Below are 24,229 nucleotides of genomic sequence, written 5' to 3'. Positions count from 1 at the left end.
CAGATCCTGTGTTACGCGTCTCATTTATCGTTTTTTTTCTCCAGATCACGACCGTTAATTATGCAGTCAAGAACGCGTGTTAATCGAAGGCCCATATCCACCCTTCATCTCTTTCTTACCTCGCAAGGAAACGCCATCTGTATAAACGAAGGCCCAAAAAAAAAAAAAAAAAGTTGAAAGGAAATCCCTTGGAATTTTCCAGTCAAGTTCTTAACTCTCTCTATATTTTTCGGGTCATTGCTCATTTATATTCTTCGTGATGGTGGTTCCTTCTCATAGATCGATAAACTTAGGTTAGGTTAAATCTTCTCAAATAATAGATATCATGTCACCAATTGATGATGATATGATTCTTTTCGATTTCGATGTTGATCTATCTTTCTTCTCTAATGATGTCCCCGTAGAACCTCCGAGTTGTTCTCCAGAATCAGGTGGATCCTGGTCCATGGAAGAACTCGAGCATTTGTTGATGGATGACGGAAACTTTGGTGATCACGATTCTGATATCTCCTATGATTTCTTATCGGATATCCTCCTAGACGCGCCGGCAGAGTCTGATCGCTCCGCCGGTGTAGTTGAAGAGTTGCCGGGGAATATATCGTCGAACTCCGAGGCGGAGTTGCAGGAAGATGACAAGGATGAGGAGAATAGGTTGCACCAGCAACAACAGACAGTTGATGTTCCCCTAGAAGAAAATGTGGATAGCGGTGGTGGTGATCCTATCTGCAAGAAACGCAACAGGTGTGTGTAAGCTTTGCTCCTCTCGTCTCTTCTATTTCCCTTTATTCTGCAGCTAATTACAGTTGAAATGGCTGGAATTGAATTGGAAGGAAGTACTGAATTATCGTTTCGCTGAAGATGTTCGTTTGTACTAATGTATTTTCCAGACAATTGAGGAATCGGGACGCTGCCATGAGATCTAGAGAAAGAAGGAAATCGTATGTGAAAGATTTAGAGATTAAGAGCCGGTATTTTGAGGGAGAGTGCAGGCGCCTAGGGATGTTGTTTCACTCCTGTATGGCTGAAAATCAAGCTTTGCGTCTCTCCCTTCAGAATGCCAAGGTTGCTGATGCTTCCAGGAACTATAAGCAGGAGTCTGCCGTGCTCTTGTTGGGTATGATATCTACTCTATCTATGCTTTAGGTTTTTTATATGTCTGTTATGCTACCATTATATGCTCTATTTATGTTTGGCTGCTTTAAGTGCGATTGTACAAAGTGATTTATTTGTGTAGGCCATGCATTCCATACTAATTAGTAAGATGGTACAAAATGAGAGACTAGTTTTGAGAATGCCATACATAACATATTGGAGAGACTAGTGTTGAGAATGCCATACATACATCATCATGCATTGCTGATTGCTAGTAATAAGAACTTCAAATGGCAAGGACAATTAGAAACCTTACATAATATTTATGTAGGCAAGCAAGGTCAGGGGAAGTGAATGGTGAAGTTTATTTCTAGATGAACACATACTTACAAACTATGAAAAGAATAAGAGACTAGTAGGTTTTGAGGATAGACATCATCAATATGTAAATTGAATGTAGATACTCTATTTCAATGGTGAAGGGTTATACTCAATATACAAACACTAATTCTTTGACCCATTATATAATAATAACATACCAGACTGTCAGTTATGAACTGGGGAATACTCTAGCTCTAGGGAGCACACGTTTACATAATACTTCTCTTGATGCTATTAAGTTTGGATGATGCTTCTTCTTCTGTGATTGTATTTTCATTAAACAAAATTTTAGTTGTTACTTTGTTTGGTTTACAAGAGGGTCTTATTCATCATGAGATTGATTGGTTTTATTTTTTGTATTGATTGATGATTAGAATCCCTGCTGTTGGGTTCCCTGCTTTGGTTCCTGGGCATCTACTGCCTGCTCATTCCATCCAGACTTCCCAAGTTGTATCTGGAAGCAATCCATCTTCTTCCAGAAAACGAGGGCAAACAAAAACAGGAAAGTCTGGGTCCAAGAAAGCCAAGAAGTGAGGGATTTGACCCTCATTTCTCTCTGTTTTGCTATATGTCTAAGAGATGCAAAGCTTCAAGGTGGAGGATGAAACAGAGTATGGCTGCATCAGCAACTATGATACTCTAAGGTGTTAAGACTGAACAGAAACTACCTTTGTTTTGGAGCTTTTGGATTTTGTGACTATTTCCTTACAATTTTCTTTGAATCATGAACCTGACTTTTCTCAGTTTAAAGTCTCTTTTGAATTTCTGTTGCTTGGTCTTCATGTTCACATATTTGTTGTAGCATCAGAGGCAGGAAAGTAGAATAATATGTATTGTTTGCATTGTTTCTGTTATGCTGAATTTAGGGTTGGCTTTCAGATACACTTTCCTACATACAGGTTGAGCTTGTTTGATCTGGGTTATTTAAAAACAAAAACTGTTTTGATGATTTTTTATTATTATTAATATTTAAATTTTATATAAATAAAGTAAGAGTAATTTGATATATTTATAGATGAAGGGATTAATGAATTGCTAAACTATACCTGCCTCCAGAAAAAAAAAAAGAATAATCATACAGCAAAGGGTTTCCTGAAAGAACTGGTAGTCTAATACTTGGGGAATTCCCTACTAATACAGGGCCCCTTTCACTATACAAGAAAAGGACCCCAAAATTTGATGAAATAACCATATATAGCATGCATCTACTAATTTTTTCATTTTTAACAATGTCATTTTTGCCCTTTATCTACAAAAATAAATAAATTGATTTCCTTTTTCTTTTCCGTTTCCCTTTTCTTCTCCTTTCCCTCCTTCTCTTCTTCTTCTTCTCCCCCGACGACGAAGCCACCATCTTCTTCTTCTTCTCCTCTCCCCCGACGACTATCCGGCCTCTGACGACGGAAAAAAGCAGAACGAACGAAGGTTAAGGTTGATGGTGAGTTTTCTCTGAAGCAACGAACTCCGAGGTTGAGCCCCCGATCCTGTCGCACGAATGCGCATTCGTCTGCGACAGATGCGCATTCGTCTGCGACAGCCTGCAACAGCCTTCGACATATACATTTTAAACCAAAACGATTCAATCAGCCAATAAACCTAAACCTAAACAATAAACACTAAAACCCTAAACCTAAAACGGGAAAACTCGGATAGAAACGGGAAAACATGAAAGATAAACTCACCTTCGTCGTTCTGATTCTCGTTGGAGGCTCTTATTAGTCGTCGGGGGCTCGTCGGGGTTCGGAGGAGAGGACGTCGTCGATGTTTCGGGGGCTTTTCATAGTCGTCGGAGGAGAGGAGAAGAAGAAGAAGAAAAAGAAGAGAGAGAGGGAAAGGAGAAGGAAAGGGAAAAGAAAATCAAATTTTTTTTTTTAAATAAAGGGCAAAAGTGACATTTTACCTTGGCAAAAGGTTAAAAATGAAAAAATTAGTAAATGCATGCTATATATGGTAATAACCCTTTTATAAGGGTTATTTCATCAAATTTCTCCTTGGTTTAGCCCCAGATTTACGTCACTTAACAAAGGCTTTTCAGACCAACCATGGAAGAGAAAAGGATTTGGTTTAGCCCCAGATATAGGGTTGTTAGAAGCGCTATGGGATAAGATTTATTGATGAGTACTAATTTGGGAGGATAGGGGTATTAGTCCAATAAAAACGGCATGGGGCTAAAGAGAAGCTGCTAGTGAGTGACAATCCCGGGCATTTGTTGATAATATTTTAATATTGGAGTATTTGAAGCTTAACAACTAGTATTGAAAGATGTCCGCCTTTGGAATATGAATAGGGCTCTTAGGTGGCGCGTTCGTTGAGGCAAATCGAAGGAGGAAAATAAAGGGAAGATTGAGTTTTCTATCTTAATGATTATCTGGTGTTATTGGGTTCTCATTCGTTTTTATTTAACCTTTTTTTAAAAAAAATTTGTATTATGGAAAGTATCAAATCACTAAAGAAGGAAGATTGTGAATAAGAGATTGGTAATATTAATAAATTACTTTAGAACGGTGACATGAATCTATTCCTTGAATTTCAGAATAGAAGGCATTGAACAAATTTTATATATGATATGAAAATAGATGAAGCAAGATAACAGCTGCTATTGGAGGGCAGGACAAAAGGTTGGTAAGGAAGAATGAAAAAAATTGTTGTCATCTATCTATCTTGACCAGTTGAACGAGGGGTTGGAAATCAAGACTGGCCCATCGAATTATGGGCGCTATTTAACCGAGTTTCGCCAACAAAGATGACTCTTAACGATTTCCCATTCCTTCCCTCCCCGCTGAAAAGGTCTCCTACTATTCCCTTTCTATAACATATACATACCCACTTTCCAATTGAAAGCTATATAGACTTTTATTATAGGATATAAAGAGGAGGTAAGTCATCACTTTTGAAAATATTTTTATTTTCTACAAACTTTATAATAAATTGAAAATATTTTTATTTTCTACTAACTTTATAATAGTTTTATGAGTGAGTAGTTTAAATGTACAAATGTGACATTATCCCTTAATTTTGTAAAAATTTTAATTTAATAACTATTTTATTATTTATTTTTTTAAAAAATGACAAAATTTAATTTTATTAAATCTCGTCTCGTTATTTTTTCAATTTCACTCCATTTTTTTTATTATAAAAAATTGTGGTTATATTCTAATCTCAATATGATTTTGTCAATTTCTTTTGGGAATGATATAATGTGTTTGGTAGAAGTGGTTGAATCACAGTTGTATTTCACAAAATAAGATTTTTTTTTCAATTCCTTAAATCAAAATAAGACCTCCAAAGTTAGGTGTTAGGACATGAAATATAAGTATACCACAATTAGATCACCCCTTAGTCACTGTCAATGATAAAATTTTGGATTAAATGAGTATATAAAATTAAATTTTATTATTTTTTAATAATTAAATAAACAAAACATAAATTATATTATTTTTAAAAAAAAATTATGTGATAATGTCATATCTTTATAGTTAAAAATAAAAAATATTTTTTTTGGCCGAACCCTACATTATAGATCCGCTCCACCAAACCCCCTACCTATATTTATCCCTAAATCACAATAATTCCAAAGTGAGATTCAGAAGCTTGAAAGTGTTAGATTCAAATTATTTTAAAGAAAAGAAATAAAATATTATTTTGATAAAAAAAACATAAAACTAAATTAAGCAGGGGAATTATTATTTAAATAATTATATAAAAAATAAAATTTTAATTAATTTAGCAAAATAATTATATAATTAAATAAATATAATTTATTAATGTCAAATAGTGTCACAAAACTTTAGGAATTTCATCCCTCAAAATTCAAATAGATGATGAGTTAAAATTTAAAAAGTATTAATTTCAACTGGTATCAGAACTTTGCGACCCAATTTGTTCAGCCGTACAATAAACCAAAGAATATACCCTAGATCTTCTTCTCTAAAAGAAATGCGAAATGGGCGTATCGTAATTACATTAAAGTTCGATGGCTAATATAATACATAGAGGTTAAAACTTAAAACTGACCGCTGGCTGGTTGGTTGCATTGTTAATATCGCTCGCTCGCCTTTCTTCCTCAATATTTAACCTGGCTTTGTAAGAAAGAAAGAGAGAAAGAGATACAGCGCAGAAAACTGCAAGAAAACGCACTCTACCAAACTCCACTACTATATATATATATATAGTAGAGAGAGAAAGAGCTTTGCATAGGTTAGGTAAGCAGACGAGTACAATACTATCAAGTGAGTGAAGCGATGGATTCAGATTACGGTGTAGCTAGAGAGCTTTCCGATTTGCAGAAGCTTCGATCTACCTACAAGGCTGAGCTTCCTCCATGTCTACAGGTTCTTTTCGCTTTTCCTCTATCTGTCTACAATTCATTTTAACAGAAGTTTGATCTTCGGCGCTTTGTTCAGTTTTCTTTTCAAATGCATGGGACTGTAGTAGGAGAATATGCGAGATCTCGTCTCTGCATTGCTTTAGTGATTGAATACTAGTTGATTGAGCTGGAGAATGATAGAAAACAACAGATCTTTGGAATTGTATTGCTTTGATGTTAATGTTCTGTATGTTTACGAGATGTTAGTGAAGAATCGTAATCTATATCGGTAAACTTATTGATCTGCGGACAGGAGGATCGATTTGTTCAGCAGATCGAGTTCTTATTACTTGTAACAAATGAACCGCGTGAGATGAAAATGAAAATTATAAAATGATCTCTGTCATCAACTTGTTCATAGTATAATAAGTTGAAATTGTCTGAAGACTGAGCTCAATTTTTAATTTTTGTGGTCAAATATTGAAGACTGCAATTAGTCTTCTCTGTCAAGATTCCACCTCATTTGATGGTCATATATATATATATATATATGTGTGTGTGTGTGTTTTAATAAATCCTATATGTAAATTATTGAATTACATGGACTATTATTTGGATGATTTTTTTCTATGGCTATATACTTAAAAGTACTTAGACGAGGTGAAAAATATCTGCACATCGAGTCTATATCTTTCATGTCATCTATGTAACACTGCTTCTAACAAGCTATTTTATATATTTTTATGGCATTAACATTTACTTGTTGAGATAAGGATGAATGTAGATGGATGCATGGTATTGATTTGTTTCACAACATTCTTTACTCTCAAATTATAACAAATGTTACTTTGGTAACCATGTATTTTCTTTTTTCCTTTTCATGTTAATCACATATATCTGGCAAGGCTAGTTACAAAATGTATGATTTCAGAGATCTAAAGCAATAATGATTAATTTGGATTATGCAGGGAAAGACTGTGAGGGTAGAACTTGGTGATGGAACTACTGCAGCAGACCACTCCGGTGCCCATACCATAAGCCGTTTATTTCCACACACATATGGTCAGCCTTTGGCTCACTTTATAAGGGCAACTGCACAAGTTCCGGATGCTCGGATAATTTCGGAACATCCAGCAATTAAGTATATATTCGTTTATACTCTGTAAAACTTTTAGTTTTCTGTTCCTTAAAATGTTTTTGTCTTCAATCCTATGGATCATTTTGTGCGAGCTTTTGTCATGTATTGCTCACATGGGATCTTAATTTCAGTTATGAGAGCAATATGACATGAGTAACTCATTATTGTTAATTGTTGTCAGGGTAGGAGTTGTCTTCTGTGGTAGGCAATCTCCTGGAGGACATAATGTTATATGGGGTCTTTATGATGCTCTGAAAACTCACAATTCCAAGAACATTTTACTTGGTTTTCTTGGTAAGTTGTCATTCTTGATGTTGATTATTGTTTTTAGCTTTTCCTTGAATCATGTTTCAATAGCATCTATCATTGCAGATGCTTGCCTCATTAACGACATTCCATGAATTAGCTACGATTATATGCTAATAATTTGTCATTGTCAGAATTTTAGAATGATACTAGAGTCCATTTTTCTATTTTAAAGAAATCTGCAATCTTTTTAACCTCACTCTTCATTGATTTGATCAAAAATCAAAATTTCTTCTCCCTGTTTGTCGCAGACCTTTCCTGTGAGTTGAAACATATATTGACATTATGTTTTCACTGCTGTTTGTTTTGTTTATATATAAGGAAAATATCTTGCATTAGATAGTAATATAAGATTTTATTTTGTTTGAAATCTTTGCCATCTTTTGTATGTTACCAGGTGGTTCTGAAGGTTTGTTTGCACAGAAAACCCTTGAGATCACAGATGCTATTCTTGAAACCTACAAGAATCAAGGTAACCATGACAACCTAGTGAAGTTGAATATAACAGTTCTGTTCATTCCAAGGTCCTAACTGATTATTATTGATTCCTGATAGGTGGATATGATTTGTTGGGTCGGACAAAAGATCAGATAAGAACTACTGAGCAAGTTAATGCTGCGCTGAAGGCATGTACGACTTTGGAATTGGATGGCCTTGTTATCGTTGGAGGTATATTAGTGGCTTATTGAGAACTTTATGCATTATGTACTTTGTAAACATTGTACTGTCCGGGGAAATAAACTACATAATTAGATTTTTTTTACAATAATAATGCATTTTTTTTTTCATATCTAAGGAGTAACATCAAATACCGATGCTGCCCAGCTCGCAGAAACATTTGCAGAGGCAAAATGCTCCACGAAGGTACCAAACTTGTTTTACTCGTGCATTTTGAGGTTATGTATCATGTCAGATGACAAATATTTTTAGATATTATCATATTTGCTACATCTCTTTGATTGTGCTGGGTTCTTACTAAAATTATCCAAATTAAAACAACCTTTAACATTTGAAACCATTTCTGGCTTTCCTTCAAGTTGATTTTGGAGTATTTATAGGTCTAAAGACGACTTCAGTATAAATCTCTAAACCCAATACATCTCATTTGCTGGAGAAAGATGTAGATATTTCTGAAAGTTAGTATCTATGTTATTACTTGAAAGTAAAAGATGCGTAAGAATATGTGCTTGTATTTTCCTTTTTAGTCTGCATTTCGTTCGTGATCCTTAATGCATCCAAGTTTAGCAACTCTAAAAATTAGCACATTTTTATTTCCTCCATCTAATGTCTTTTGTAGTGTCCTATCAGGCTATCAGTAGAGTTCAAGCCTATTACATATCTCCTATTTATCTATGCTGTTGTATAAAAGGCCCATCACATTTTACTACAGTCACTATTTTGTTTTTCTGTTTCCATAAACACAATCGTTAACTCGGCATAATAACTTCTTAATTTCCTCCCCACAAGCCAACCGGTTTCTCTTGCCAATAAGTATACTTTAATAATTATTACTAATTTCAAATATAATTCTGCCTACATGGCCCGACTAGATCTTCTTTTTCACTTATTTTTTTGTGCGGATGGGCGAATAAGCCATTTTGCTACCTGTGATTTTCACCAGGAGTTATGCTTGAATCCGTTTCTATGCAGAATGTAATTGCAGCTTTTCCTAAATGCACATTCTACAATAATCACATGCGTGCTTTGGATTTTGCAGGTGGTTGGTGTCCCTGTTACTTTAAATGGAGACCTCAAGAACCAGTTTGTTGAGACAAATGTTGGTTACGATACAATATGCAAGGTATTTGTCCTCTTCTCTTTAATGTTAAGAAATGAATACAGGATCTATCAGTCATTTTTTTCTTGTCTACTAAGCCAATCTTGGAGGTTGTTTTAGATTTTTTTTGTGGTATCAATATATACCATCCTTTTTCAGTTCTTTTGGCACCATAAGTTTTAGAAATCGTTAAATGCTTATTCACACTTGAAGAAAACTTGTCTAACTTGTGAAGCCTTTTTCATTAGCTTCCCAGAAAATATTGAACTCTTTAGTAGGCTTGCTAATCAATGTGCATTCTCTCCTTCCCTAGTTAAATGAATGCATGCTGTTATTTCATTCTAGAAATATTTTCTGCTTCAGTTCTTTTTCAGATGGCATTGACATGCATTTTGCTGAATCTTATAGGATCTCTTTTTCCTTGTTTTTTTACTTGGTGATTTTGCACATGTAATTCCATTTTGAAAACTTGAGGAACATTTTCTCCTATTTGGAGCATTGCAGGTAAACTCCCAGCTCATCAGCAATGTCTGCACTGATGCATTATCTGCAGAGAAGGTAATTGAACAGACATTCTGGTCATATGTATCTTCTGGTATTTCTTCATAGTTTTTCTTTGTCACTTACATGGTTGTTTCTACACCATTCTTTGCAGTACTATTACTTCATCCGACTTATGGGTCGTAAAGCATCGCATGTTGCACTTGAATGTACTTTGCAATCACACCCCAATATGGTTAGTCCCGGTTATGATAACACCAATGTATGGAATTACTATTAAGATTCATTTTTGTTAAGGTCATTTTTTGTGTTTTTTTGTAGGTTATTCTCGGCGAGGAGGTTGCTGCATCAAAGCTTACTCTGTTTGACCTGACAACACAAATTTGTGACGCGGTGCAAGCTAGGGCCGAAGAAGGTTTGCTTATTTGAATCATTACTGACTGTCTCATGTTAGTTTAGAATGAAAGTTTGTTGTTTGACGCACTAGTATTGGATCAGATAAGTACCATGGGGTCATTCTGCTTCCTGAAGGACTTATTGAAAGCATTCCTGAAGTGTATGCTCTCCTACAGGTATCTTGATGCAACTGTAGAGTACCTTCATTTATTTCTACAACCTTGTTTGATCTACAGCTGTTTGAATAACCAAGTGGTTATTTTCAAATAATTGTGTTTGATGTAGGTTATTGAAAAGCAGGTTATTAAGGGTATAAATATTAAAAAGAAATAGAGGCTATTTTGGTTGATGATTTGAATGAATGTAATTGGTGATTGGATAGTGGGTTATTTAAAATTAATCTCGAATAACCCGCCTCAAACAAAGCCTAACTCTCTATTAGTCATGTGGTTTATTCAAAGACAATGTGTTTGACAACTTATATATTCCAGGAAATACACGGTTTGCTGAGGCAAGGGGTATCTGAAAATAAAATTTCTTCTCAATTATCGCCTTGGGCATCCGCATTGTTTGAGTTTATGCCCCCTTTTATTAGAAAGCAGGTTTGCACACATCATAAGTTCATATTTTGTTTATTTTCCTGTGTTGGGTGCTCATGTCTGAAATCCTTTTATGTTACAGCTGCTTCTTTTCCCAGAATCAGATAATTCTGCTCAGTTGTCCCAGGTACTGGAATGTTAGTTTGTATTTGAATCTACAAAAATCCCAGAATGATTGTTAATGATTTCCTTCCTCATCTGATCTTTTTATTCAGATAGAAACAGAGAAGCTTTTGGCACATCTTGTGGAAGTAGAGATGAACAAGAGATCGGTATGTTACCATGTGCATCTTGTTTTATCTGCTCTCTATATCATTTAGAATGTCCATAATCTGACTAGTTTGCTAAATTCTTAGTAAGCATTTTGCTAAATTCTTAGTAAGCATTTTGCTATTTTTAATTAATGTTTCCATATTCTTCCTTGGATGTGGAGTCAAAACTGAAATAAGAACACTTACTGAGATTGCATGAAACATGTAGTAAATTTTCAGCATTATTGATACATGCAAAACTGTTCCTTTTCCGTAAGAAATGAACAAGCGTTACTTCAGGATTTGTCTGTAAACCCGGAATCTCTAGTTTTGGGCTTGAATGTCAAAATTCCTAGAATTCATGCTAGTTGTTGACAATGCACTAAGAAAGTTGTCATTCCGATATATTATATATAATCAACGTGGAACATTTAGAGCTTGTTTGATGAAGTTTTTATATTTTATTTTTGAAATAATCGAAGAGAAAAAAACATTGTTCGATTAAAAGTGGATTTTTTGGGTTAAATGACTAAAATATCTTTTATATTTAATGTTATAAAAACATAGTAAGTTATGATTTGATTCATTATATTGGATATGGATTCTGAGTGATGTTTGGTAATGTGTACAGAAAGAAGGTAGTTACCAGGGAAAGAAATTCAACGCAATCTGTCATTTCTTTGGTTATCAAGCTCGCGGATCTCTTCCATCAAAATTCGACTGTGATTACGCATATGTAATGTTTTTTCCTCCTACTCATAATATGTTATTGTTTGAAGTTAAAGTTTCCTCATTTGCATTGTCAATAACATGGGTTGAGTTTTTTTGACAGGTTCTTGGACATATCTGCTATCATATTCTTGCTGCTGGTCTTAATGGGTACATGGCTACAGTCACCAATCTGAAAAATCCCGTTAACAAGTGGCGCTGTGGAGCCGCACCAATAACTGTAAGATTGTTAAAAAAAAAATTTAAAAATCCTTTGAATAATAATAACCATTTTTTTACTGTTTCAATGACAGGCGATGATGACTGTAAAGCACTATGGGCGTGGTCCTGGTGCTTCGACTATTGCCAAACCTGCATTGCATCCTGCTACTGTTGATCTGAAAGGCAAAGCATACGAGTATGTTGTTCTTCTTCGCTGATTAATTTTAGATTCGGTCGAGATATTGTTCTTTTACTCGTTTCTGAAATGTTATGGTGTGTTTGCACAGTTTGCTGAGACAGAATGCTACGAAATTTTTGATGGATGATGTGTACAGAAACCCTGGGCCCCTACAATATGATGGTCCTGGTGCCGATGCTAAGCCTGTAACCCTTTGTGTAGAAGACCAAGATTACATGGGTCGTATCAAGAAACTTCAGGAATATATCGAGAAGGTAAAGGTTTAGTCTTTTATTTATAATAATAGATTGGTTTTAATACTTTTTTTTTTTTGTTTGGGTTGGGCAGGTGAGGACTATAGTAAAACCAGGATGCTCCCAAGATGTTCTAAAAGCAGCCTTAAGCTCAATGTCTTCTGTTACAGATATCCTTTCCATCATGGCCTCACCTGCAAACAATGTCCAGGCACCCTTTTGAAACTGTTTTGTTTAATCTTCCCTTCACAACATTGGAAACTGTATCTGCGTTTGGTACTTTATTAGACTTAATTTTCCTTACGGGCCTGGCGGTTTCTGCTGGGATATCTCGAAATTGTTTTTGAGAAGAAAAATATTATGATTGTCGGGAAATTTGAATATGAAGAATGTTGATGTTTTTTTACCCCTTAATTCATTCCACCCGTCTTCTAAAAATGCAAAAACTAACACAATTTAACAGTTTATGGTGCCACAAGCCACATGAAGAGTGTACACCAAAGGGTAAGGGAAACAGAAGCAAGTGCATATGTCCATAGCATGATAACCGAACATTCGCTCTCTCCAGCTCCAAACAGTTGAGTTATGGTCCCTGTACAGTAGTAAAATACACTATAATAACTAATAATAAAAGACCAATTGATTGCGTTTTGTCTCTACTTACCGATGTTTAATGCAGGTGGAAGGGCATACTGTAGTAAAAGAACAAATTGATAGAGTGGACTTGGTTGCACTACACCAAAATGAAGTGCCAATTTTACAATCCCAATTCCAATAATAGGCAGCATTATATAGCGAACAATGACGATGCCAACTATGATTGACTTTTCAAGTCCTGTTTCCTTCAAACCTGAAAGAGTTTTTTCAGATTCAATTTTACTAATTTACGCCTTGATTTAAACCCGACTAAACAAATCAAGGTAAGTAATTATATATACCTCTCAAAAGGTTCCCTCCTACAATTAAGGTAAGTGCTGGAATAGTTCCATCTCTGTCGTCAATAAAGTCAGAAATAATTATAATTATTAGTTCATAGATAAATCCTAACTCAGCTAAAAACTTTGACCTTATTTGAATTATTTAATCTTTATAAAGAGTTATGAAAAGCTAGGTAATTGGTAAAAATACTCACACAGTATTAATATTTAATAAAATATTTGTTTAAAAAAATTATAAAATATTTTAATACTTTAATTGACGAAATAGATGATAAGAAATAATACAATAGATTATTCAACATAACCCCTTACGAAACAAGGGTTAAAGTAGTAGTTCTGTCGAGTATTAGGTTATTAGGCATAAATATAGAAAATCAAATAATTTTTTTGTGAGATTATTTATATATAATTTTTATTTATAGAATATAATACCTCTAACTAATATAAATTAATAGTATCATAATCCTTTGGTTATATCTATATATCCCCGGGTGTTATATTTATACTCATATTGTTTTTCGTGATCAAAATAAATCGGAATCTCTTAAAGATTTTTTACCCATAATATTTTTGAATTATTATTCATCCCAAATCTAGTATGACGATCAAAAGGAAAATATATTTGAATTTAAGAGCATACCCGAGCAGAGAAGCGGAATCTTGGATCACACGTAGAGGAGCTTCATCACCAATCAACAACCATTTGATTTGAGGTATAAGAGCTATCACAAACCCAACAATCTGCAGAAAATGAAAATTAACAAGCAGATGGGTATTGGCATCACAAAATTTTGTCATGAAATTGAGAATTATTGATCACTTTCCCTTCATAGTGAGAACTGAGACTATAGTACTATGGTGATGACAAAAAATAATTAAAGCTTGAGTACTATTACATTTGCAGCATGGAAAGATACATTAAGGAGAAGACTTGTTTCTTACCATGTATTTACGAATGACAAATTCCTAAATACAGGGGAATTGATATGTATAGGATAAGTAAATAAATAATCTTACCGCTCCAGTAGTTGAAGGGGCAAATATTATCTTCAAATTGATCTTGTTATTCAACTTTTCCAAGCACTGTTTTACCCTCTTAACGATTGATATCTGTCACATAAATCTCAGTATTATAGAAGAAATTGTGTCAAAATTGTACAAAAAAGAGGGAGACTTAAGAAATGTTAAGATTGAATAAGACCTGGCCCTGGGGCTTGGTCTCAAATATAGTACAAGATTGACCATCATCGGCATCATATTCAGATACCAGTTGATCTTTTCCCAAAAGTAAAGGCTCTTCAATATCCCCTTGTTTTGTTATTGGGGATGAGTCATTTATGTGAATCGCTTTTGAACTCTTCAATGAAGATATTTGTACGATGTTGTACACATAAGACCACAAGAACACTGCACTTACCTATTACCAATGCAGAATGCTATTGTTAGGAGAAACAACTCGATTGCATAGAACTGAAAATCCCAACTTTTCAGTATTGGACAGAGGTGAAAATTAAAACATAAACCCTAAAACCAGATGTTGTGGTAAAAGAATAACTTACTGCCAATGACAGTGAAGCATAAGCCAATCCATCTTCATAACAAACATCAGGATTTCCAAATGGGCTCCCTTTTTCTTTGCATACTGCTGGGATTATAATAAGAAACAGGGTTCCCATGTTCCCTGTCAATATATATGCAAAAATAAAGATCATCACAAAGACATGTTTGTGTTAGATGCGTACAACTATTACGAATTGTAGACTCGTAGTACCTGCAGAGCAACATCCTATAATAAGGCCTTGTAGATGAGAAGGAGCTCTAGTAATATGTATAACCTGTTGGGTTTTGGGCTCATATTTAATTAGAGTTTATATATTGTAATTGGGCTTTAAGCCTTTATTGGGCTTAGGAGTAGTAATTTAGTCTTTTGGCTTTTGATGTACTCCTATAAATAGAGACATTGTAACGTAGGGTTACTTGGACCATTATTCCATGGAATATCAATAGAATGGACGACTCCCCGAGGATGTAGGCATTGTTGGCCGAACCTCGTTATATCTTGTGTTCTTTATTATTCTTTACCACGTTATCTTTATATCTTCCTTTTATCGTGTGTTTAGATTAGATCGTTTCTCAACAAGTGGTATCAGAGCATGTTTTGAGAATGTTTAACCTAATCTATTTGTGAAGATGTGATAGAAACCCTAACCACCATTGAAGAAGTTGTTGGATATTTGTGCTTTTGTTGAAGATGGCTATTGGAGAAACGACATTGGTTGTAGAAGAATTAGCCGCTGTGAAGATTTGAGTCGAAATCTTCAATTGCTAAGGAGATGTCTACGGTCGTTAAAATATTTCTTAGTTCTGGGTGACGAGGTTTGAGAAGAAGAGAGAAGAAGACAATGGTCTTTTATTCTTCTTGAAGGCGCCAATGGGTGCAGCCGTGCTTGTGACGAAAAGTCGTCATGTAAGCAGCGATACTAGAATGAAGAAGATGAGGTATATTCTTTTGACTTATTTTAATTTGGGACATATGGTCTATTAAAATATAAAAAAGGAAAAAATATATATCTCAATATATATTCCATATATATTCCATATATATCTCTCTATATATTCCATATAAATAGATATTATATTATGATATAATATAATATATATAGAGAAGCCAAGAATCTTTGAAGCGGTCAACAACTAAGATTTTTTCAGCTAAGACTTTTTATTTAAGTCTCGTTTGATTTTATAAAATAGGTTTAAGACCTATTTGTTCCAATTTTCACAAGTAAAGCCTTTTGATTTTAATCAAACTCTCAAAGCTTTGTGTGCTTTGATCTTGGATTTGTATTGAGGCTTGTTTGACTTGAATTTCTCAAATATGGAGATTTGTGTTTATCTTCTAAGAGATTTGAAAATTGGAGTTGAAAAAGAAGGTGGAGTGCTTATTCGATGTTGCAGATTGTGGAAGACAGTTGATGCAACATGTAAAAGGGTTTTCTGATTAAAGCAGGTGGCTTTAATGTTTGTTTGCAAGAGTGTATTTTTGATATGTGTGTTTAAGGGCCGGATTTGGATTTGCATCAACCTTATGAGTAGGTTTTGATTGGCAATCCCGGTAAGTGTTGGTACGAAGTTGTCAAGTGAGTGTTGATGCCTCAAGGGTTCTACCAAGAATGATAATTTCTAAGGTATGAGTTGAGGGTGCACTAATCATATATATGGTTTGTTAGATTCTTTCTATGCAGGATTTTGCTAGAAGAATGTGGAGAACAAACGATACATCTTCATGCTTATTTAAATTAGTTGGAGGTTTTATTATAACCGATTGTTGTCTTGGCATACATGGGTGACATTATTTCACTATGGCGAGGGCTTTGACTTGAAGAAATTCTCGGCTGAAATAAGTTTGGAGAGATTTTTCTTTGGTAACCGGTTATTGAAGAAGTCAAATTAAAAGAGGGGTAGAGAGAAAAACTAGTAGTAGATTTTCGCCTACAGCCGCACAGGGTTCATCAAACTGACGATGGGAGATTCAAACAGAGTCCGATTGCGCTGAGATTTTGTCGAGAGGGTTGGTAACTCATTCCTCTACATTTTCAACGGTCGGATCAAGGTTTGGACGTCTCGAAGTTTGTTTTTCTAGGGCTTAAAGTGTCTGCCTAATTTTAATTTTATTTGACTTATTTGGGACCAAAAAGTTTGTATCTTTTTGGTTATGACCTTATCTTATTGGAAGAGCTAATCAAGATGAAGACTGTGGTGAGATTATGTGCTTTTACACTTGACAAAAACATGATCGAGTATGAAAAGTTGTTATTTATATGGTGTTTACCGACGATAACATTGTCGACATGTTAACAGGGAAATCCTTTAGGCCAAATTGCAAGATTACATTGAGTTGGCGGGTGATTAAGGATTGAAACAATTCCAGTTAACACATATTATCAATGAAAGACCAGGAAGAGGAAGACTAATGAAAGACACTTATAAGTTGAGGTGGAGACATCTTGAAAGCAACTCTCAAACGACCGAGAAGAAATCATTGCATTATCTTCTAATGTGAGAAGATAAATAAAAACCTTGAGTGGGATTCCTAGTCATGAAAAAGGGGCTAGATGGGAGACTCGGTTAATTCGAAGGTGATGATTTTGTTACTTCTTTTGTTCTATCTTATTTGTCTATACATTGTGGATCATATATTAGATGAATGGGATGATTGAGACCTTGAATAGGGATTCCTAGTCATGAAAAAGGGGCTAGATGAGAGGTTCGATCAATTCAAATGAAAGGATATTCGATTTCTTTCAGAGAAACTATAGATGATCATTTGAAGCATGGGTGAAGACAATTGAAGAGAGAGATATTGAATATCGAAATAATATTCTTGGATTGCTAGGCATTTTTGGACTCAAGAAACTAGCATATTGCAAGTTAATGTGTTCAAGGAGAAGTATGAGGTTCAAGTTGGTTGAGTATGCAACGTTCAAGGCAAGATGGGTGACAAATACTTTGTCAGATCTTGAGCTAGAGAAAAGAGATGTCGTGATAGCCTAATTTATTTGTTATGAAGTAGACGATAAAGGTTCGTCTTGGGTCTTCTCGTTTTTTGATCGATATCTTATTTTGAGGAAGTAGACGATGGAAGTTCGTTTTGGGTGTCCTCAGTTTTCGATAGATATCTGATTTTGAAAAAGTAGACGATGAAAGTTCGTCTTGGGTCTATTCGGTATTTTGTTTTCAGTCGGTTGTTGGACTTGAAAAATAAGACACTCAATTTGTGGCAAACAAAGGTAAAGATTATTTTGACATAATAAAGAATTGTTAATTCTAGTTTCCGCATATGTCAACGGGTATGAACAAAGATTGGGAAGAGTTGTTGAATGTCTCTAGTCGCTGAAGTAGCGTAGTTGCCAAATTTACTAGGTGTTATAAACTCTATGATTTTATCTTCTAAGGGCTTTTGAACGGAAGTGGAGGTATAATGATTTATCTCGTGAATGGCTCGAATAGTGAAGATTGATGTGTGGCTCATAACTTTTTGATGGCGCGATATACGTAATGGCGGAGATTGTTATTCTTCTAAGGGCTCTTGAATGGAGTGGAAATGAAGATTGATGGGTACGGCTCGTGTATTTCCTAAGGGACGTGAAATTCGTCAAGGTGGAGATTTGTAATTTATTCATCACATCTCAATAAGCGCAGTATTCGCCCAAGGTGGAGATTGTTGGGTTTTGGGCTCATATTTAATTAGAGTTTATATATTGTAATTGGGCTTTAAGCCTTTATTGGGCTTAGGAGTAGTAATTTAGTCTTTTGGCTTTTGATGTACTCCTATAAATAGAGACATTGTAACGTAGGGTTACTTGGACCATTATTCCATGGAATATCAATAGAATGGACGACTCCCCGAGGATGTAGGCATTGTTGGCCGAACCTCGTTATATCTTGTGTTCTTTATTATTCTTTACCACGTTATCTTTATATCTTCCTTTTATCGTGTGTTTAGATTCGATCGTTTGTGTTAGATGCGTACAACTATTACGAATTGTAGACTCGTAGTACCTGCAGAGCAACATCCTATAATAAGGCCTTGTAGATGAGAAGGAGCTCTAGTAATATGTATAACCAACCATCCAAGAGCCGAACCAACAATAAATGTAAGGAGAATGTTGAAAGGCATGAACCACCTAACAATTCAGCTAAGAGACATCAACAAAAAATGAATTTGGACAAGTTTATATACTTTCTTAGATAAAGGAAGAACTCACAACATAATTACGCTGTCATATGTTATTGTTCTGGCTAAGCTGCTGCAAATAAGTGCGGGATTGAACACATAAAACACTATCTGTTCGACAACAATGAAAGAAAGGATCTGAATTCTTTTTGTTTGTTAAAATATTGTAACGTTTGAGTAGCTCAACTTACATTATTTGCATGCTTCCTTGAATCTTCTCCCATAATGTTAATGTGATCTAGAGCTAGATAGGCTCCCAATCCAGTAATCAGCAACAATTTTAGTACTGGCATAGATGCAACAATGAAAAGATCCAAAAGCGCCATGTTTGATAATAGAAGATATCAACAACACAACAATCTGAAACTGAATTCGTCTCCTGCATCAGAAATTACTGTTCATTTCAATTTTCAACCAAAATAAAGTTGATCTGCATTGCTTACATTCATAAGAACTACTATTGGATTGATCCTATTCCTATCCTACGAGGCTACGACTAGAAACCAATTAACCAAATAGGTCTGAATTCCTCTATGAGTTGAGTAGCAAGAAGAAAGTTCATAATCTTCCTTGGAATAAACAGAAATGAATGACGCGAGTCGATTAAAAGGAAGAGGAAGCAAAATCATCACCTGTGGGAAGATCGGCAAGACGAAGTGTGGGAGGCGGCTATAGAAGATATCAACAACACAACAATCTGAAACTGAATTTCGTCTCCTGCATCAGAAATTCCTGTTCATTTCAACTAAAATAAAGTTAATAAACTGTTTACATTCATAAGAATTAGTATTGAATTGATCCTATTCCTATCCTACGAGACTACAACTAGCAATCAATTAACCAAATAGGTATTTCCTCTCTCTGAGTTCATGAGTAGCAGAAGAAAGTTCATAATCTTCCTTGGAATAAACAGAAACGAGAGTCGATGAAAATGAAGAGGAAGAAAAATCATCACCTGTGGAAGATCGGCAAGACGAAGCGTGGGAGGAGGTTATAGAAGATATCAACAACACAACAATCTGAAACTGAATTTTGTCTCCTGCATCAGAAATTCCTGTTGATTTCAACCAAAATAAAGTTGATAATCTGTCTGCACTGTTTACATTCATAAGAAATTAAGAATTACTATTGAATTGATCCTAAATTCCTATCCAAGCTATCCTACGAGGATACCTACGACTAGCAATCAATTAACCAAATATGTCTTTCCTAATCTTCCTTGGAATACATAGAAATGAATGACGCGAGCCGATTAAAAGGAAGATGAAGCAAAATCATCACCTGTGAAAGATCTTCAACACGAAGTGTGATCTATCTCCTAAACGATGCGTTGAGTTCACTATGTAGTTGTTCGAGTAGCTGAGTTTACAAATGAGTTGTTGCTTTCATATGAATTAGTGCGCACGAAGAACTCTGAGGTGTCCTTCTTCTTTCGTCTGTAGTACATTATGAATGATGACGATAGATAGTAATGGACGCCAAAACAATTTCATACAGAGAACTGAACTGAACTGAACTGAACTGAATGAAGAAGAAGAAGATGATAGAGAGACGCCACGTAGGATTCCCACTGTGGGAGGCGGTTATAGAAAACGCCCTGTGATTGGTCGACACGTGCACTTTTTCTTTTCTTTTTTTGCTAGGTTGTCACTCTCACACAGCTATATTCAGATTATTTTTTATATCTATATATAAGCATATTGACTTTAAAATAAAATGTCATGTTAGAATCATTAGAAAAAAAAATCTAGGATAAAAATAATTATATTCAAGTTGTTAGAAATCTTGTCTTGAAAAATAACAGAAATATATATATAAATTGTGTTACAAATAGATGAAATAAATAAAATATATGAAAAACAATATCACCGAATAAATTATTGATTCGAGGCATGTGCTTAGCACATTTCCCTTAAAACAGTTCCACCGTCTCCCCATGTGCTAGAGCTTATCACAGATGGCTGTCTCCCAAGGTACAACGAATCTAGTAGTGATTCAGCACCGGAATCACTACACAACGAGCTTGATAAAGTACCTGAACTATCACCGGGTTTCAACGGAAAATATCGAGCGAAGAACTCGAAGAACACTCACAAAACAAGAAGAAAACTTTTGGAATTCTAGAGTGAGAAAGTTGAAGGATGAAGTATCTGTAAAATGAAATAATGAATGGGTATATATTGCTGAGAATTAAACCTGTAAATAAAACCATCCAAACGTTTAGTAGCAATAAATATTGCTCATTCATTTGTTAATTAATCCATAACTAATTAACATCAGCCTATACGTTGATTTGCAGAAATGCAATGTTAGACATTCAATGCTAATGCTAGCTAATTGAAGAGTCCATACGTTAGCCAATAGGCCAATTAAAGCTAAATGTTTATCCTAACATTATGCTTTAATTTTCTAATTAGGCATTAAATATTAATTAAACAATTAATATTTAATTATAATTTGGATTAAATTCACCGTTAATTCACGTTTGAATTTGTGTGAATTTTATTTGATTTTATTTATTTACAATCTTATTTCCATTCATTAATGGAATTAGCTTAATTCCAACAATCCCCCACATTAATGGAAATTGAAAGATTAACCCGGTGAAAGGTTCAACAGTTGAATTCTACATAGGATAGGTAGGTGTAACCCTTTGAACCTTCCCTTGTGAAAGCATATAACTTTACTAGCTGATTAGTAGACTCGATGTCCTTGAACTATTCTGCCTTTTGTGTAAATGATTACACACTTTCACATAGAATTCTCCCTAATACATGTCAAGCTCTCATGATTGTGTCCATTTTGGCCATGGAACACGCGCCTGGTTCTGTGAGAGGGTCTAGAATTGAGCCGTGCAATTCTTTCGAAGCGGCCCCACTTCTCCCTCACATAGGTGATCTCTTTGCTCACAAAAAATCATTAAAAGCGATATGCTTATCCTCGTCAAAATATATATTGTTTCGTTATAGAATTAATCCTCAACAATAACTTTCCAAGTTAGTACAATTAGGTTGTCCCATTGAACCTAGTTCTTGGGATCTCCAGTCTGCATAGGTTGGGTTTTCCTTCATACCAACTTATAGTAGGCTCATGTCTCACAAGACTTCAAACTATCTCTCTATTCAATAATCTGATTAGTGGATCCACAATGTTATCTTTGACTTACATAGTCAAATTTGATAACTGCATTAGAGAGTATAGTCTAATGACATTATGTCTAAGACGTGTATGTCTAGACTTGTCATTGACTCTAAGTTTATCTAATTTCAAATTATTATTACAATAATTAGAAATTTCTGATAATCTTGGAATATCTTCTAATAAGAAGCATAGTCATTCGTACATGCTTACCATTTAAACATTTTATTTTTTTATGAAAATATTGTTTACTTGGCTAACTAGTAGACAAAATGTCTTTGAACTATTCTGCCTTCGTGTAAACGATTATATATTTTACATAAAAATATTTTATTTTTCGACATAAGTCAAAAATATAGATTATAACGTTTAATCTATCCATCATAAGTTTATTAGAAGATTTCCATACGTAGATTGCACTTCTAAGTGTAAACATATTCACTTTAAGACGTAAAGTCTTTCATTTAATAATATCAATATATCATTTGATAACAACGTGATATTTCGTTTAGTGCAATTCATATCCTTTATGGATTTAACCATTTTTATCGTAATTTTCAACGATAAAAATATCGTACAAAAGACACGTAATGAAATAATTTTCATTGTCTTCATGATATATATAATTGTCACATCCACTTTTTAATAAAAGTATGATCAAATTTTTATATCATTATTATAAAATTTATTATAAGTCATATCAAGACTTTATAAATTTTCCTTTTCATTTATTTCATAAAATCTTTTTGAAGACATTGATTCTTCAAAAATTTATGAAAGTAATGTCAAAATATGACACGTTTCTTGATTTCAAAATCCTCAAATTTTAAATATCGATTTGAGCACCAACTCAGCAAATATAAACAAGACATTTTCTTGTTATTTTCTTTCTTTTTGTAAAGTTGCGCAACTTTATCTTTTATAGAGAACATATTTCTCTAACAATGAATTATCTTTTCATTTATCATAATAGACACAATTATTTTTGTATTATAATCAATAAAAATATTTGCCCCCACATTCGTGTTGGTATCCTTTAAATCACACACATTTGTATGATTTAAATCAATGATTTTCTAATCAAGAAATTGTCACACAATTCTTTTACAAATTTCTTTTGTTATACTTATCATACATTGAATAAGATAACTATATTATAAATATTTAATTGAATAAATCATAATTTCTATACAAGAGATTAGAATGTTTATTCATTTATAAATCATTCTTCACATAATCTCTACATAAGAAATTAAAAATATTTAATCAATTAAAATATTTATTTCAACACTTAATTTCTATAAAAGAAATTAGAATATTTAATCAAATAAATATTCACCGTATCACATGATTTCTACAAAAGAAATCATAATGTTTCAAGCACCTTTGACCGAAGTCGCTTAAACATTTATTTCCGGTTGCACGTTTGCATCCCGTAATATTGGTACGTTTGCCACATTATTCTCAAATCAAAGAAGACTTTACTTGTAATTATTTGATTTCAAAATTATCAAATTAAGTAAGTCTTAATGATGCAATTGGACAATGTATATCAAGTATCTTATATTAAACCAAAATTAATATATCTATATATATATGATATTATATATTATTGCTTCTTTTATTTTAGTCACCACGATGACAAAACAACTATAATATATATAGTCAATAACATAGAAACGTAATCAGATAAATAATATGTCATATATATTATTAAACAAATATATATACAACTTCATTTATCATTAAAAATATCGTTTAAAATATATATGATAATTAATTAGAATATTGATCATTTATCTTTAATCGAATATAAAACTAACTAATTATAAAAATAAATATGCATGTCATCAATTATTCGTTTCTTAATTAATTAGACGACCTTTAACATTCTATAACAATTCTTTGCCAATTAAAGAACACATGATTTGTGACAAATTTCAAAATTATCTATTAAAATAAAAATAGATAGAAAATAAATCTTAATTTATATATATATATATATAAATTTCTAGATAATCATACTTATTATGAATAACATGAATCATCATATTATTAGCTAATATGCATGATTTATATTAATAATCAATTAGCACATAATCAAATATTTCATATATTAATCGAAGCACTTACATTGCCATGTTTTGAACAATAATCGGCGTGAAGCGACTATGCATGCTCAAAATAAATCTTAGTAGATTGTTCTCACCGAGACAATTTTTGCAAAAAAAATTTCGACTAACATTGTCATGTCTCTTTAAATGCATGATTAGAATAAGTTCTAAAACAAATAACTTATTTAATCTCATT

The 24,229-nt window shown here is 33.7% G+C and overlaps 3 protein-coding genes across 3 annotated transcripts; 2 read left to right on the top strand and 1 right to left on the bottom strand.

Moving 5' to 3' along the window:
* Nucleotides 1–241: 241 nt before the first annotated feature.
* On the top strand, nt 242–2,297 carry LOC124930205 (bZIP transcription factor 60). The gene is made up of 3 exons (XM_047470564.1): nt 242–741; nt 888–1,114; nt 1,848–2,297. The coding sequence occupies exons 1-3, from the start codon at nt 326–328 to the stop codon at nt 2,114–2,116; spliced, it is 912 nt and encodes a 303-aa protein (XP_047326520.1). The 5' UTR covers nt 242–325; the 3' UTR covers nt 2,117–2,297.
* Nucleotides 2,298–5,542: 3,245 nt separating this feature from the next.
* LOC124929204 (pyrophosphate--fructose 6-phosphate 1-phosphotransferase subunit alpha-like) lies at nt 5,543–12,523 on the top strand. The gene is made up of 19 exons (XM_047469505.1): nt 5,543–5,804; nt 6,748–6,920; nt 7,099–7,211; nt 7,621–7,695; nt 7,779–7,892; nt 8,020–8,087; nt 8,941–9,024; nt 9,505–9,558; nt 9,656–9,736; nt 9,823–9,916; nt 10,000–10,073; nt 10,389–10,499; nt 10,579–10,623; nt 10,712–10,768; nt 11,379–11,483; nt 11,580–11,696; nt 11,770–11,873; nt 11,965–12,130; nt 12,204–12,523. The coding sequence occupies exons 1-19, from the start codon at nt 5,715–5,717 to the stop codon at nt 12,330–12,332; spliced, it is 1,854 nt and encodes a 617-aa protein (XP_047325461.1). The 5' UTR covers nt 5,543–5,714; the 3' UTR covers nt 12,333–12,523.
* Nucleotides 12,524–12,543: 20 nt separating this feature from the next.
* LOC124929205 (protein PIN-LIKES 3-like) lies at nt 12,544–19,162 on the bottom strand. The gene is made up of 10 exons (XM_047469506.1): nt 18,973–19,162; nt 18,813–18,892; nt 18,607–18,731; nt 14,607–14,728; nt 14,249–14,464; nt 14,065–14,157; nt 13,688–13,788; nt 13,048–13,100; nt 12,774–12,959; nt 12,544–12,701 (listed from the first exon to the last, which is right to left on the bottom strand). The coding sequence occupies exons 1-10, from the start codon at nt 19,105–19,107 to the stop codon at nt 12,574–12,576; spliced, it is 1,239 nt and encodes a 412-aa protein (XP_047325462.1). The 5' UTR covers nt 19,108–19,162; the 3' UTR covers nt 12,544–12,573.
* Between the last annotated feature and the right edge of the window lie 5,067 nt (nt 19,163–24,229).

This window comes from Impatiens glandulifera, chromosome 3 (assembly GCF_907164915.1).
Source record: "Impatiens glandulifera chromosome 3, dImpGla2.1, whole genome shotgun sequence".
Taxonomy (NCBI): Eukaryota; Viridiplantae; Streptophyta; class Magnoliopsida; order Ericales; family Balsaminaceae; genus Impatiens; species Impatiens glandulifera.
The sequence above is the reverse complement of the archived record's forward strand: the minus strand, read 5'-3'. Positions and strand labels throughout refer to the sequence as shown.

What these genes read in the sequence shown, in the direction of transcription:
- LOC124929205 (XM_047469506.1), bottom strand. Translation starts at nt 19,107, where the DNA reads ATGGCGCTTTTGGATCTTTTCATTGTTGCATCTATGCCAGTACTAAAA. An exon ending in TATAGGATGTTGCTCTGCAG is followed by an intron (nt 14,729 to 18,606) that starts GTACTACGAGTC and finishes ATATATTGACAG; the next exon opens with GGAACATGGGAACCCTGTTT. An exon ending in ATGCTTCACTGTCATTGGCA is followed by an intron (nt 14,465 to 14,606) that starts GTAAGTTATTCT and finishes CATTGGTAATAG; the next exon opens with GTAAGTGCAGTGTTCTTGTG.
- LOC124930205 (XM_047470564.1), top strand. Translation starts at nt 326, where the DNA reads ATGTCACCAATTGATGATGATATGATTCTTTTCGATTTCGATGTTGAT. An exon ending in ATCTGCAAGAAACGCAACAG is followed by an intron (nt 742 to 887) that starts GTGTGTGTAAGC and finishes TGTATTTTCCAG; the next exon opens with ACAATTGAGGAATCGGGACG. An exon ending in GTCTGCCGTGCTCTTGTTGG is followed by an intron (nt 1,115 to 1,847) that starts GTATGATATCTA and finishes ATTGATGATTAG; the next exon opens with AATCCCTGCTGTTGGGTTCC.
- LOC124929204 (XM_047469505.1), top strand. Translation starts at nt 5,715, where the DNA reads ATGGATTCAGATTACGGTGTAGCTAGAGAGCTTTCCGATTTGCAGAAG. An exon ending in TGAAACCTACAAGAATCAAG is followed by an intron (nt 7,696 to 7,778) that starts GTAACCATGACA and finishes GATTCCTGATAG; the next exon opens with GTGGATATGATTTGTTGGGT. An exon ending in AAGTGTATGCTCTCCTACAG is followed by an intron (nt 10,074 to 10,388) that starts GTATCTTGATGC and finishes TATATATTCCAG; the next exon opens with GAAATACACGGTTTGCTGAG.